The following is a 14,295-nucleotide window of genomic DNA, read 5'->3' as shown; positions in this document are numbered from 1 at the left end:
AACACACGAAATAGAACACTAATGACATTATAATATCATCAGATCTGCACGAGAATTTCGTATGAATAAGGGCTAATTATGACAATTAACACACTATCTTCGCCGTAGGGCACTTAAAAAAAATATGCTCGCGGTAGAACCCCATGTGACAACACTACAAGGTTCTCATAAAATAGTATGTTTTGGCATATAGATTATTAATATTTAGTGTGATAGTGAAGGTTATATATTAAAGTTAGAAGTAACACTTCACAAACTGATACATGTATCATCACAAACGCATTTAAGAGTAACAAAAGGAATCGAATGTTTTTCAGTGGAGTGAGGTGTTGCTCGTTCTCGATAATTGTCGCTGATAGCGAATGTGGCCTAGTTAGGTTATGGTGAGAATGCAAGCCAGCGACGTCTTTAAAAGAGTTGTAAGTGGCTTCATTGTCGGCCGACGCTTGTCTGCGAAGGCTTTGTTTTCCACATGTTGTGGAACATCATGTGCTCTATAAGGGCTAATTATGACAATTAGCACAGTATAATGGTCTGAGCATGGTTTATTAGATGGACAATTAACATGAAAAAAACCACCCCATGTACGAAACTAATAACAAACAAGAGTAAATTTTTAATAAAAAAATATTATCCACCTGTCCAGTCATTACTTAGGTTGTGTTCCATTTGCCTCCAAGTGGCACAACCATAATAGTTTATCATTTGAGATGACATACACTGTATGATTACACTTTTATAACAAAATGTGTCATAGCTCTTTGCCTTTTAAAACCAATGATTTCATAGAACTCTAGCATGTTATTGAGTTTTTTGTTTTGGATTTTGCAAGCTGCAACTGTTGTATGGCGTGAGTTTATTGTTTGAAATGAGTAATGTTTGCAAGCTTAAATTCCAAAAAAAAAGAAAAAAATATTTGCCTGCTGTAATTGAAATTTATTTCACATTGTCAAATATGGTTGACCTGGTAATGTAAGGCACATTATGAAATTTTGGATCTGTTTACTCAATCAAGTTTTTTGCATAAGAGTTTATGAGTAAAGCAATTTAAAATAAACAGTTTTCTGTTCAGAGCCCCAATTATCCAGAAAATGAAGATCAAATAGATAATGTATATCCTGAAAATCAAGATTGTGAATGGAGGAAAAGTGAAATGCTTGAGAGTACTTTATACAGGGTAAGTTTTAATCTTCAAATATTGTTTACTTTAATTTCATATTTTAAAATACATCTTGTATGCATAATGAATTAATGATGTACTTGTCTATGTATTCTTGTTTTTAAGTGTAAGTACTTTGCAATTTTTTCACCCCATTAAATATACATCTTATATTTTAGGTAAAGTTTTGGGATATGGCTTTGGAGAACAGACCTTTGGTTTCTGATTCAAATATAACTAAATGCTACGATTATGTGAACATAACTATTTTATCTATTGAAACAAAGCAATTTTGCAGGTAATGTGATTTTGTATAAACTGCATTTTGTATATCAAAGGCTGCGTGCTGTCTTTAATTACTGCTTTAAAATATGCATCCAATGGTACTGCAGTACATTGTAAATAATCAAGATAAAATACATTTAAATTATTTTAAGGTGGCAAGCTCCTGAAGAAATCATTGAAGGAGTCGGTAAAGACTTACTTATTCATTTTCATTCCGATGAATCTGAAAATTATCGAGGTTTTATGCTGTCATATAAAAGTAAGATGTTAACTATTATATTGGTGCTAAAATCACTAAATGGTGTAATGTTTTTTGTAGCTTATTTACTACTTTCTATGTATCCTTGCATAAGTTAATTTTTTTAAGAGGTCTCCAATTTTTTTGGAGATCGTGGACTGCATAACAAAAATGAAGATTTGAAACAGACTGATTTCAAAGAAAGGGACACTAATATTCTGAAGGAAAGGATACGCAATGATTTATTAATAAATGCTCTTGCAAGTTTAACACTAACTGTTGCGTAGTAGATACAAGAGCACCAAATAAACCATGAAGACTTTTAAAAATCGAACCTGTTTGATAAATATGTATTGCAGCAATTGTAATATAGTCACTGCACTGCCACAAGAAATCAGGATAAAAGACACTTGTTCACTTGGGTCTGTGATAAAAGTAGTTGTGGTCAAAACAGGTGACGCAACAAGCCTAATTGTGATGTAAAAGACAGTACATATTATATATACAGTCGAATCCGCTTAATTCGGACACCGGATAACCCGGACAACCGCTTTATTCGGCCAAAATGCTCGGGAACGGAACAAAAGTAAAAATTGAATGTAAAAAACTCCCGTTAATTCGGACAATTCTCCGCTTAATTCGGACACAGGTTCGCATTTCCATCGTTAGGTTATTAGTTATTACACAATAAACAGTACTTCCTTCGTTTTAACACAAGATGCAATTGCATTATGAGTGATTATGGTGAAACAATGACGATTGATGCGGTAACAATCGACAATGAACTCATATAAGGCCATGCCAGCTTCATAGTCGCTTTTACTTCGGTACAATTGCGTCCATCTTGTAGGACAGAATGGTACAGAAAAGTTTAGCACAAAAAGTGAAATTGCTTACTAAAGTAAACGAAGACGTTTTATGCGATTAATGCCAATTACTGCAGTATAGCGCAGCTGCAATTCATTTATTACGCAACAGTACATTATTTTAAATGCGTTTTCTGCCTTTATGCATGACCATGAAACGAACAATTGATTTTCCGCTTAATTCGGACAAAGCCGTTTCTCAGCTTAATTCGGCCAAAAGTGAGCGGAACCAAAGTGTCCGAATTAAGCGGAGTCGACTGTATTTGTGGATTGATTGTAAGCAACATGAAAAGAGGTATCAAGCCACACTGCAACATAAGATAAAAATGTAAGCCTCAAAATGACACCAAAAACTACTTAGTCATTGTTTAAGATAGAATAAATATGATGCTAATTTGTGACATTAAGATGGATCAAAATTACTTGTACTACGGGCTGCATTATAAAGCAACTCCAAGATGCTACCACTGGCTGTAAAAATTTGTCTCATGAATTATAGGTTGGGGACCTCTACTTTGTACCTTTTAAAGTTTTCTTTGCTATAGTTCAAAAGGCCCTCAAGCTTTTCTGCCACAGTAAGCTAATTGCTTATAGAGGAAGATCACATGAAGCTCAAAAGTATTCAATGAGGAATTTTATCTTTATATATGGTTTTGTTTTTTGTTATATCATACATTTCTTGCCACTGAAAGGGACGTGGTCAAAAATAAAATGCTAATCAGTTCAACACAATCAAGCATCATATTAAACACTTATGATATAAAAGAAAGTGCAGCAAAACTTCAAGGGCTTAAAACTCACAGAATACAAGGAAAAAATGTTTTAAAACAGCGGTTACCAACCGCTGGTCCACAAAGTATCTTACTTTCTGGTTAGCTAATTTTAATACGCAGTCATAAGCATTGCAAAGCTGTTACTCCTTGTAAAACTCATTTTACACTTGGGTGATTCACAGCAGTGAAACTGACGTATCTCACCTTCGTTGATACCGAAAAATTGTTTTATAATAAAAGCTAACCTTCCGATGGCCTAGAATGTTGTAGATTTTGTGCCATTTATGATTATTTCGTCATAAACTGTGTATAGCTTTCAAAAATTTTGTAATACAAATTTCCCATTAACATTGATTTTTTATGTAAATGGATTAACATTATGTTGTTTGAGTTAATTTGATTGCCGTTTTGCTCTAATTTTTTGTCTTAAATACATAGCTTATGCCAAAATCTTGCATTATACTGTATTAAGAAAAGACAACTTTGGTTAAAAAAAAATTAGAAATATCTGTTCTATTCACTACAATCTTTTGTTGCCGAACCGCGAAAATTTTTTGAAAATCTTCACCGGTCCCCCGGTGTAGAAAGGTTGGGAACAACTGTTTTAAAACAAGATGATAGATTAGATGATAGATTAGCCGGTCAGCCGCTAACCCTTAACACTGAAGTGGGAAGTACAATAAAAATTGACAATTTTAGCCATAAAAAATATTGTTAATAGTTATTATGAACTAACCTGCCATAACCTAAAATACTGTAGTACACCTGAATAATGAAACTAAAATTCTTTTAAAGTATGTTGTATTCTATAAAAAGAGCATTCACCAAGTGTTCGTGTACAGTACTAATGTTGTTAGTGATGTGGTGAGATTTTATTTGTAAATCTTTATTTCACTGCTTTTCAACCTTTTTGGCATCATTTAACTTCTGGTATACTTCTTGAAATTTCACGAATCCCCTCACTCTCCATTAGTAAAAGTTTAAGAAACAAATAACTTTTAACCAGCTTGGCGGACACTATTAAGCAAGATCAAGGCTTACCTACCTCTAGAGTCTAGAGCTTAGTTGTGATAACAAAGGCCAGAATTTACATTTGCCAATTTTTTGTCAGAATCAGATTGTTACATTTTACACATTCACCTTTGCAACATTGGGTGATGATGCTTGTTTACTGAAAGATGCTTGATGAACAGGAGTTGGGCTTACAAATAGTCAATTTCTTAAATTATTGCTACTGTTAATGCAAAAACAGTTTCACGATTCGAAAGAAGAATGTTTTGTTGTGTTAAGTATGATTTAACTGTTGCAGTCGACAAAAACGATGTTCAGACTTTCAACACACCTTCTGGTTGTCACACATGTACTTTTCCGATTTTTGCGCGTTTTCCACCGTGCCCATGGTTTCTATCGTAAGTGGAATAACACATGATACTTTAGCGTTTAATATTTCAAACATTACACTTACATTTACGGCCTACTGTTCCGTACCTGTAACCTCCTTTTCCTGCTGGCTGCTGCTTTATCAAAAACATTTATCGCTTGATCTTATGCATTCAGTCATGAGCTTAGCCTAGTTATTTAATTTTTAAACATGTTATCCTTATTCTCAAGCGCAGTTCCAAGATTGCTGTTGTTACTTGTGTTTGTAATAGCAATTTGTTACTGTGACTGCTGTACGCATAATTAGTGGGGCATGAGTTTGACTGGCATAAATGATGGTATAGCATTTTTCTTGTATGTTATTTAAATCACAAGATACTTCTTGCAAATACTATGCTTGCTATGAGAGTTTGTGATGTCATTTGTTAACGATGAAAATCAACTCTGCGAACATCCCTTAGTTTGTTTTTATCAAAGGCTTTCACGAAAATACTCTTGAATGATTTAGACCTTTTTGCTAACTTCTAAATTAAATATCATTTCCTTTGAAATATGAGGAGTCACCCCTGCATAACTCTTAAAACTCACATAGCCTCTAAATGTTGAACTCTTGTTAAAGAGCAAGGAGCTACATCGACCATCACAGTTAAAGAACTTTTGCACACTTAAAAAGTTTTTCAGTGGGTTTGTAGCATGTCATTAACAAACTTATGACCAAGTAATTTGTTTCTTCTGCCCATTTTAAAAAAGCCTGTTTTTAAAACTTTAATAGAAGTTAATTTTAAACACATGTACAAGCGTTCTGATAATTTTATTTCCACAATAATATGAATTAAATAATAAATTTAGGTTATATTACCATTACATGTTCCCGATGTATTTGATTTTTCCCATTTTGTTTCACTCTATCATGAAAAACTATAGTAGGCTATAATTTTTTGCATCAGTTTATCATTGCTCCCTTGCAAGTTTATTTAACAGAATTAATTAACAATAGTTGTCCTGGTCAATATATTTGAAAGTGTAACAATTTGTCAATTTCGTTAATAAGAACTTCTCAGTGTTCCATAAAATGTGTTGTTAAAACTTGTTTAAATGTACTTGAATTAATTATTTTTGAACGATCTTATATACAGTACAACTTTGGGGCGCATACACTTTGGAAATAAATCTTTACACTCCTGTTTTAGCAATTGGTTCAAGATATTTTTATTGTTAATTTTGATTGATGGCTATGTTAATTGTGTCCTGTTCTTGATGTACTTTGTAGCTATATCAGACTTTGCACCATGCTCATCAAATCCGTGCAATCAAGGCAATTGTGAATTAACATCTGACAATCTTGGTTATAAATGTGTTTGCTTTGAAGGATATACAGGTATTTTTTGAGATTTTTTCAAGTTTAGGACTAGTGTTGCATTTACACATAAAAGTTGAATTTTTACTCTGTGAAACATAGTTTTTGTTTGTGGGAGAGATTGGTTACCATTAACCAGATTAAGGTTATCCCTTTCATGATCACATACGAAATGCTGGAAGCTGTTTCCCACTTATACTTTAATAAGGTTGTTTTAGAAACTATGTTTATTTATCTTCTTGCCAATAAGGGTCTTTTTAAGCACTGACATCCATTGCTTAAGTATGACATTCTTTGGGTATAATCAATTATAGCTTTAACAAACTTTAATAAATTCGCATTTCAATATTATATAACTTTGATGAATAAATTTATGCCAGTTTAGATTTATAATACTGTAGTGTATATATGCTGCATTCATCATATACAACAAAATTGAATTATCGCAAATCTGGTGTTCCATTCTCATCTATTTCTCCATTTAAATCTTCTGTTAACCACTTTTTCACCATAGTTGTTCTTAACCAGCTTCTCAACATTCTTTTATGAAAAAATAACTTTACTAAAAATTTGGTAACCCAGTGCAATAAAAACTAAACTTTTTGTTAGTCTGAAATCAGGATATCTTATTTCTGGTGATTAATAGCCATTAGTTGGAATGTGATTTAACTAGACAAGTGAAACCAGTTTTATGTATTTTTTTAAAACCAGGGGCAAGTCTAAAAACAAGTTGGCCTTAAATCGAAAACTACTTGTCAGTAAGTATAATAGACAGGAATTACACCAATATGTTGAAGTTAGTGGCATAAATAATTAATTGGTGAAAACTACAAATTCATCAATACATTAAGATGTAGATGATGGCCTTTATTACATTTAATAATAAAATAATCGGCATGACTCAGTTATGTGGATCCAGTATAGGTAGAATGTTTTGTGTGGCCAAGAATAATTAAAACGTACTAAGATGTAAAACAGGTATATTTGCATTACATTAGCCCTAAGCTTGCTTAAAGCTGATGTATTTGTACTGATGAATGTAGATGCCAAGCTACAACTCAGTTTTGGCACGACCCTAGTCCTATACTGGTAAATACAATAAAACAAAAATGCTTTACCATGTTATATAGCAGGGGTGGCCAGACCTGCTTCATGCTCGAGCCGCTTATTACCAATTCGAGCTTTAAAAGAGCCGCAACACAAACACAATAAAAATACGAATTTATTCACTCACAACGAAGTGTAGCTATTGATTAACATTAGTGCTGCGTGGTGATACTATGAGTCTTCACCAACTCTTTTTGCAATTATTAGTGTAATCGTAACCGAGACTTAAAACTAGGTCAGCCCTGAGGTACAGCTTCAAACTGACAGTTTACTTAACTACAGTGTACAAGTTAGCACACTTCTGTACAATAATGTCCTTTTTGGAGTGTAATTTGATTATTACTAACAATGAGTCCATTGTTACTACGTGTGATAGAACGCATTGTTTCATAATCTGATCAAACAACTCGTCTAGACCGGGAAAATGCATGTCTAATTCAACAATGCAAATTCATTAAAGAGCCGCAATTAAAGGCTCAAAGAGCCGCAGTTTGGCCACCCCTGTTATATAGTGTCATATCTGTAACATTCCTATGCTAAAAATAAACATTACTCCCTACTAATCACCTACCTAGGAATATGTTGTGCTAACTGAGGAGTGTTGTTGGGGTTGTGCTAACTGAGGAGTGTTGTTGGGGTTGTGAACTGTTGTTGTGGTTGTAAACTGTTGTTAATTAATTATTTGTTGATCGATTGTTCTCTAATCTTACTCCGTTGATAACTTAAAAGCAAGTTCATTAACCCCTGATAGCCGAGCTAAGCATCACAATACCAGAACCAAACTGTCGATGTCTTGAAAAATTATTTATTAATGACTCTCAATGATACGTTTACTATCCTTCAGAACACAGAATAGAGTTGCATTCACTAGACTGTTAATACCAGACTCGCAATATCAGAACTAACGCATTGAGCATTGTAGTATGAATGACGCAATTCGGAAGTAATTAAAACCGTTGCAAAATTAAATTAAAATTAAATAATAATAAAACGTAATTAAAACTGGTTAGTGTATAGTGATCAAAATATATCACAGCACTTGTTAAACACACAAAATAGAACAGTAATAATAAGTTATTGCACTAATAACATTAGAAATGATCAGATCTGCACGAGAAGGAATAAAGGAAAATTTAATTTAATTTGTTTTTGGACATGCCTCTCATTATAATTGGCATTTCATGCACTTTCCACACAAAAATAAGAAAAGCACATCGTGGCCATTTATCAATTTAGCTGAGTAATTGGGAGAAGCATACTTTTTTTAATGAAAGCACCAGTACTACGTTTCTAGCACTCACTCACTTGTACCGGTTGTATTGCAATGCCGCATTACTTTCTGATATTTGCTGCTGGCATTATATGATTCTGTCAAACCATTTTTACTGGTGTTAAAATTTATGGTACTGTTTAATTTCATTAATGAAATGCACGTTCATTTTTTAATACGAGTAAGTATTTATTATTATTAGTAAGCTAGATTTAAAATTTTATTGTAACAAATTGAGTAATTACAAGTATTTCTAAGAATTACATGTTCTTGAGATTTGCGTAGTGACAAATTTATATCCACCACAGCATTTTATGGAAAACCCACTTGACCCAGTTTTGCAAAATGGCCCAACCAGTTATAAGCATACAATTTAAATAAGCAGAAGCATTGAAACATTCTATTACAGTAGGATCATATTAATACTTCCATGGTTAACAGAACCAAGTACTTATCACATTCGAATTGTTTAGGACGGAATTTTTCAATTCATTCCCCATTATACAAACCCAGATCAATACAACCGCTACTTAATACATCCATTTTCGATTCCAATGCAGGCAAATTGTTCTTTACTGTGTTCAAATAATGGATTATTATGAACAAAAATCTAATGAAACAAACTGTATAGGTAAATGGTTATTTAGTGTGAAGAAACAATAGCCAATTATAATTATGAACAAACTAAAGGGCCCACCAACTCTGGATGGCAAATCTCCTCTGCTAAGGAAAATGTTCTCTTTCTGAATTGCTTTATTAAATTTATGTAATTTTATTTAGCCTATTTACAACTAGTCCACATATAGTTCGATGCATCTTCACTTGTGATGCAAAACGTCTTTGTTATACTACATTGATTAAAGCAATGTCGTTATTACATAGCCTTGTAAAGACATTGCATTGTTCTTGTTAAAACTGCTAACTCTTTAATTTCTTAAAATTATGTTTTTCCAATTATAGTTTTCGAATGCTACTTTAATATTTCGTCTTGACAAACATCAATAAAAATTTTTGAAAATTTTTGTTTGCGTTTAGCTAAAGAGTTATGATATATTTTAATTAAACGTTTTTTCTTCTTATTCTAATAACATGTTTCATAAATTTCAAACATAATACATATAGCCGTTACCAAAAGTAACGCTCAAGGTTTAAACATTAGCTTAAATTAACTGAGTTTGTGTCCAATTATTATATTATCTTTTTAATTTCTTTCCATATGTTATCACATGACATATTAATTTAAGCTGATGACACTGATCAAACACTGATGAAATTAAGACACATACAAAGTCTTCCCGTTAGCTACAACATTTTTTATAGAGCCATTACATTTAGCCTACTCCATGCACTGATTGTGCTTTCAGTATAGCATGTTGCTAAGCTGATCCTACTCATGGTTTGTTGGCCAGTGGGGTCTCAACCAATTCTGGTCAATGCTCACTGCAAGTGTGCGAAGAAACACTGAAACAGGTAGAGAAGCTCAAATATCTTGGAGTGCAATTCAGGACTGATGGAAGGCAGAATACTGAATTGACACCCAAATTGGTAATGCTACTGAAGTCATGCGTGAGCTTCAATGTTTAGTTATCATGAATCAAGACCTGTCTAAGAATGATGCTCTCAACTTTTGAGTCAGTTTTCCTTCCAATTAACAAAGATGGTCATAAATCTTAGATAAATACCCAAAAAGTGTGCTCACCAGTGCTGACTTCAGAAATGGGATTTTAAAGAAGGGCTTATGACGTATTGCTACCAGGTCAATTGCGTGGCACAGGAAATCCAAAAATCTGAAAATGTTCATACTACGATGGTTTGGTTGTCACCAGAATACCTCAGGAAAGACTTGCAAACCAAGTTATGCTTGCCACACCAATTGGGAAAACACCAACGGATCGACCAAGAACCAGGTGGTACAGTTGCATCACTTACCTGGCCTGGTCATGACTAGATATCCCTTAGCCCTGCCCCTCCTGAGCCGGAAGTAGGTTTCAAAAAGATAGAGGGAGAGAGATTTTACTGAGCTTAGTAAAGTAATTGTGCATGAAACTAATTGAATTGTTTTATGACACGTAGGTAACGTGCTTGCTCTTCTCCTTTTTACTTTTTCCTGGCGCAAATTTCACACTCTCTTTTTAAAGTTACCAACACAGTAATGTAAGTACAGCTTCGCATATATCATCTTCCAATATGGCATGCAGTGCTTCCTTGCCAGAGGAGTATAATATGGCTGTAATCTTTGCAAAAATCATAATTAAATAACAGTTTGAAAAAGTTGCTATTTGCCATATTACAAATATTTTCAACGATCAACCCAACTTAACTTAAGTAGTAAAAAGTCCAACAGCTTTGCTTAATGCTTCTTCATTATCGCAATAACACATAATGGGGTATCTCAAACACTTCTCCTATACTATAAGCCTACTGTCTTCACACCACTGATCATCATCAAAAACGGTAAAAAAGGTAACGCTGAATCTTACTTTTAAACCTGAGTCACAGCGGTATATATATAGACATCTAACAAACAGACTGATTTAGGACATCAACCATTGTAGTTTAAGCAGTTCGTTATTTCAGCTTAAGCAATCTTCTTATTGCATCGGAAGTGTTCAATAAATACAGTGATTGCATTTTGACCCCCTAGGGAACTGTTTATTTGCAATTTTAGGAAAAAATGATACTATGGCCACCACTTACTACATCCAAATTGGCTGGTCGTGATGTGGATATATTAACTGAATTCTACTGTATCTACCCAATGAGCCAAAATATCTGTTGTTATTAGTAAGGGATATAGGTCATCATTCTTATGGTGTGTCTCTGTGTTCTATTAAATCCGTTTAATAATTAATTAATCCTGCTTATTATTCTTTAACTAAGTTTATGATACATAGTTTTGCATGCATTAGATTTAATTTTGAAAACATACAGTGTTAACCTAATTATTATCAATAGCAATTATTACCATTATTCCAAGGTGAAATTTGTGACACAGACCTAAATGAATGTGAGAGCAATCCTTGCAGAAATGGAGGTACATGCAGAGAATTACGTCTCAGTGGTTTTTCGTGTCTTTGTCCAGATAGTTGGCATGGAGCATTGTGCGACTATGGTGAATTTTATATGTTAAGAAGTAGCATTTTGTATGTGTCCTGTTGTAGTTTTCATATAAATGAGTTCAACTGTGATCGTAGTGCACCATTGAGATACACTGATAAAAAATCAAACACGAATACATTTGTAAAATACCAATATAAATACAAGAATTGGTTGATCCTGAATTACCTGAACAAGAATTGATATTTTGGATGGAGATAGATTCTAAATGCAAATAACTGTTGATAAAATTGTCAAGCTTGATTATATATTGATTGACATAGTAAGCGAAAGCTTGACCAGACACGAAAAGTCATGAAGTGAGCAAAATTCAGTCAATTGTTTTTCTAATTATCTGCTTAAGTATGTATAGGTAACTTCTTTAGAAGAAAAGGAGTTAATTTCATGTACCTTGTGTTATAACAACATAATGTATTGATAACATATTGTATATCTTGCCTATAACAGACAAATCTGAACCGATATTAATTCTTTTTATGCAATGTCTGCTTTACACAAAATTAACCTTATTATACACAAAATTAAAAAGCACACCTCCCCAGACCTCCGATGCATTTAGTAAATTATTATTTAAAAAAGACTGAAAGTCTTAAATAGCAACCGTACTGTCAATTGTCAATAATATCACTGGCCTACAAGAAATTTTTTGGTGCCAAGAATATTTTACCAGCTGTTACCTGAATTAACGTCACTGATTTCAAAAATACAATTTCTGTTTAACCACCAGGTTTGCTTACTTGCTATAGTGCACTAATTTCTATTTTTTTTAAAAACTCTCAAATTATTTTTCCGATAATTATTTTCCCACCATACAGTAAAGTGCATTGATTAAGCAGGCTGGCCACAAATTTCTCAAAAACCGTAAACATTAGCCATAAACTTATGCTTTAGTAATCTCTGAGAATAAGTTTCAAAAGAAGCATTGATGTTTAATTAACCAATGGTATTTATCCAGTATGATAGTGGCTCATTTCGATCGGTATTGTTCAATACTTCAATTTCGTTACTATCTTGATATAAGCGTCTTGAAGCCAACTCCATAGAAGTGTTGTAAAAGATTTAGATTTCTGGCCGAGTCATTAAGCTTTTTATGCAAAAAAGACCTGGTGTTGAATAAGGCGGTGTAAAATGCCTGCAAGCATCAACTTCCAAATGTTGTTTTTTTAAAACATCAGGTCTCTTGTACTTATTCACTCCCACATGAGGCAACAGAAGGAAGGAGATTTGAGACAATATAGATAAAGGTATGATGTAATAATTCCACAATACTTAATTCAGATTTGAAAGGGTAGTGCTAAGGTCTTAGCAAAGTGCCACAAAAAGATTAAAAGGAGGAAATATCCAAGCAATTTAACGTGTTTTTCCATCACAATAACGTTTATGATGTTATTTCAAATCAACAATATTGGAGAGTTAGCAGACATTAAGTAAATCAAAATTTGTGACTTCACAATGCAATCAACCAACATCATCAAATCACTTATAATCGCCACTAGAAAAATCAAAAGCTTAAAAATTTGACCTTACAGAGAAAAAGTGTTGAGTTTTGGAGGCAGTGCTGAAGACTTAGTCGACATTGGCTGTAAACTTCTGTGCATCAAAAATTGTGTTGACCAGTGTAATCAATTTCGTTGTGAAATTATTGGATTTGTTATTTACAAAGTATTTTACATTGTTATATCTTGTAGAAACTAGAAACGATATCCATTATACACAACAACAGGTTTGTTCTAGGCAAAGTTTAACGTATTAAAATGAGTAAAAAATCATACTGGGCATGACTTTTCATCCATTGCTTGCGTTGCGTGGTCTACTGTATCTTTTGGCAGGTTATAGCAAGACTCATTACTTGTAACAAGACACTGAATATTTATACTTGTTTGCATTGAAAAAATTTGTGTTTAGGCACATCTGGACTGCTGAAAGATAGCATAACACATCATTATGTGTGAAATTGTAACTTAATGACAAATGAAAACGAAATATCTCTAGTAAACTGAAAATCGAAACATAGTTGTTACATATAAACTTTATTATAAACTCCGTTAGATAAGCTTTGGATTTTGAGAACTCCGTGAAAGTATACATCATAAATTCTGAAGTTGAAAATTGCTTAAACTAATTGTCGTATATTTTTGAAAAATATGTTTTACTCTATCATTCAAAAAGTTTTACTTATTTAAACTTCATTGCCGACTTTTACCTCTTGCTGTTCCTATCTTCATCTACAAATTGTTAAAAAAACGTAGTGGGAAATAATATCACATGTGGCCTAGTATTGACCAAAAGTAACCTGTAGGTTGTAGCTATGATTGTTTTATTCAGCTAATACATGTTCAATTTGTACGAATACTAACAGACACCAGACATAACATAACAAAACTCCAAATTGCTAATTCTTTATATAGTACATTGTTAAGCAAGATGTAAGTCAGTTACCACACTTGTCAACTATAAGTTACAGATCATGCCAACAAGTGACAGCTTTTACAATTGTCATTGCAGAAGAAAGATTGTTCATTCGTGTGGATATTATTGCTAGTATACCAGGTTGTTACTAGTTTGTGTATAATGTGTTCGCAGAATAAACAGTTGTTATCACAGTTCTTTTTGCTTTAGCTACTCTTACTACAAGAACCGGGTGTTCAAAGGGAATTTCAACTTTATCAAAGTTGTATGACAGATAATACATTAACTGACCAGACTACACACTAAGCTTGAAATGATTGACTAAATTTTTAAT

General features: G+C 33.0%; 1 protein-coding gene across 6 annotated transcripts in view; it reads left to right on the top strand.

Annotated features, from left to right (window-relative positions):
• Nucleotides 1-14,295, top strand: part of LOC143449923 (uncharacterized) — a 45,048-nt gene that overhangs the window by 8,658 nt on the left and 22,095 nt on the right. For 5 of the 6 annotated variants that reach the window (XM_076950261.1, XM_076950263.1, XM_076950260.1 and 2 more), the window contains exons 3-7: nt 1,073-1,177; nt 1,339-1,457; nt 1,597-1,703; nt 5,972-6,079; nt 11,413-11,547. In XM_076950261.1, coding sequence (XP_076806376.1) covers nt 1,073-1,177; nt 1,339-1,457; nt 1,597-1,703; nt 5,972-6,079; nt 11,413-11,547 — 574 coding nt within the window. The remainder of the gene's footprint in view (nt 1-1,072; nt 1,178-1,338; nt 1,458-1,596; nt 1,704-5,971; nt 6,080-11,412; nt 11,548-14,295) is intronic. The other variant, XM_076950262.1, reaches the window with a different exon arrangement.

The sequence above is a fragment of the Clavelina lepadiformis genome, chromosome 3, assembly GCF_947623445.1.
Source record: "Clavelina lepadiformis chromosome 3, kaClaLepa1.1, whole genome shotgun sequence".
Taxonomy (NCBI): Eukaryota; Metazoa; Chordata; class Ascidiacea; order Aplousobranchia; family Clavelinidae; genus Clavelina; species Clavelina lepadiformis.
The sequence above is the reverse complement of the archived record's forward strand: the minus strand, read 5'-3'. Positions and strand labels throughout refer to the sequence as shown.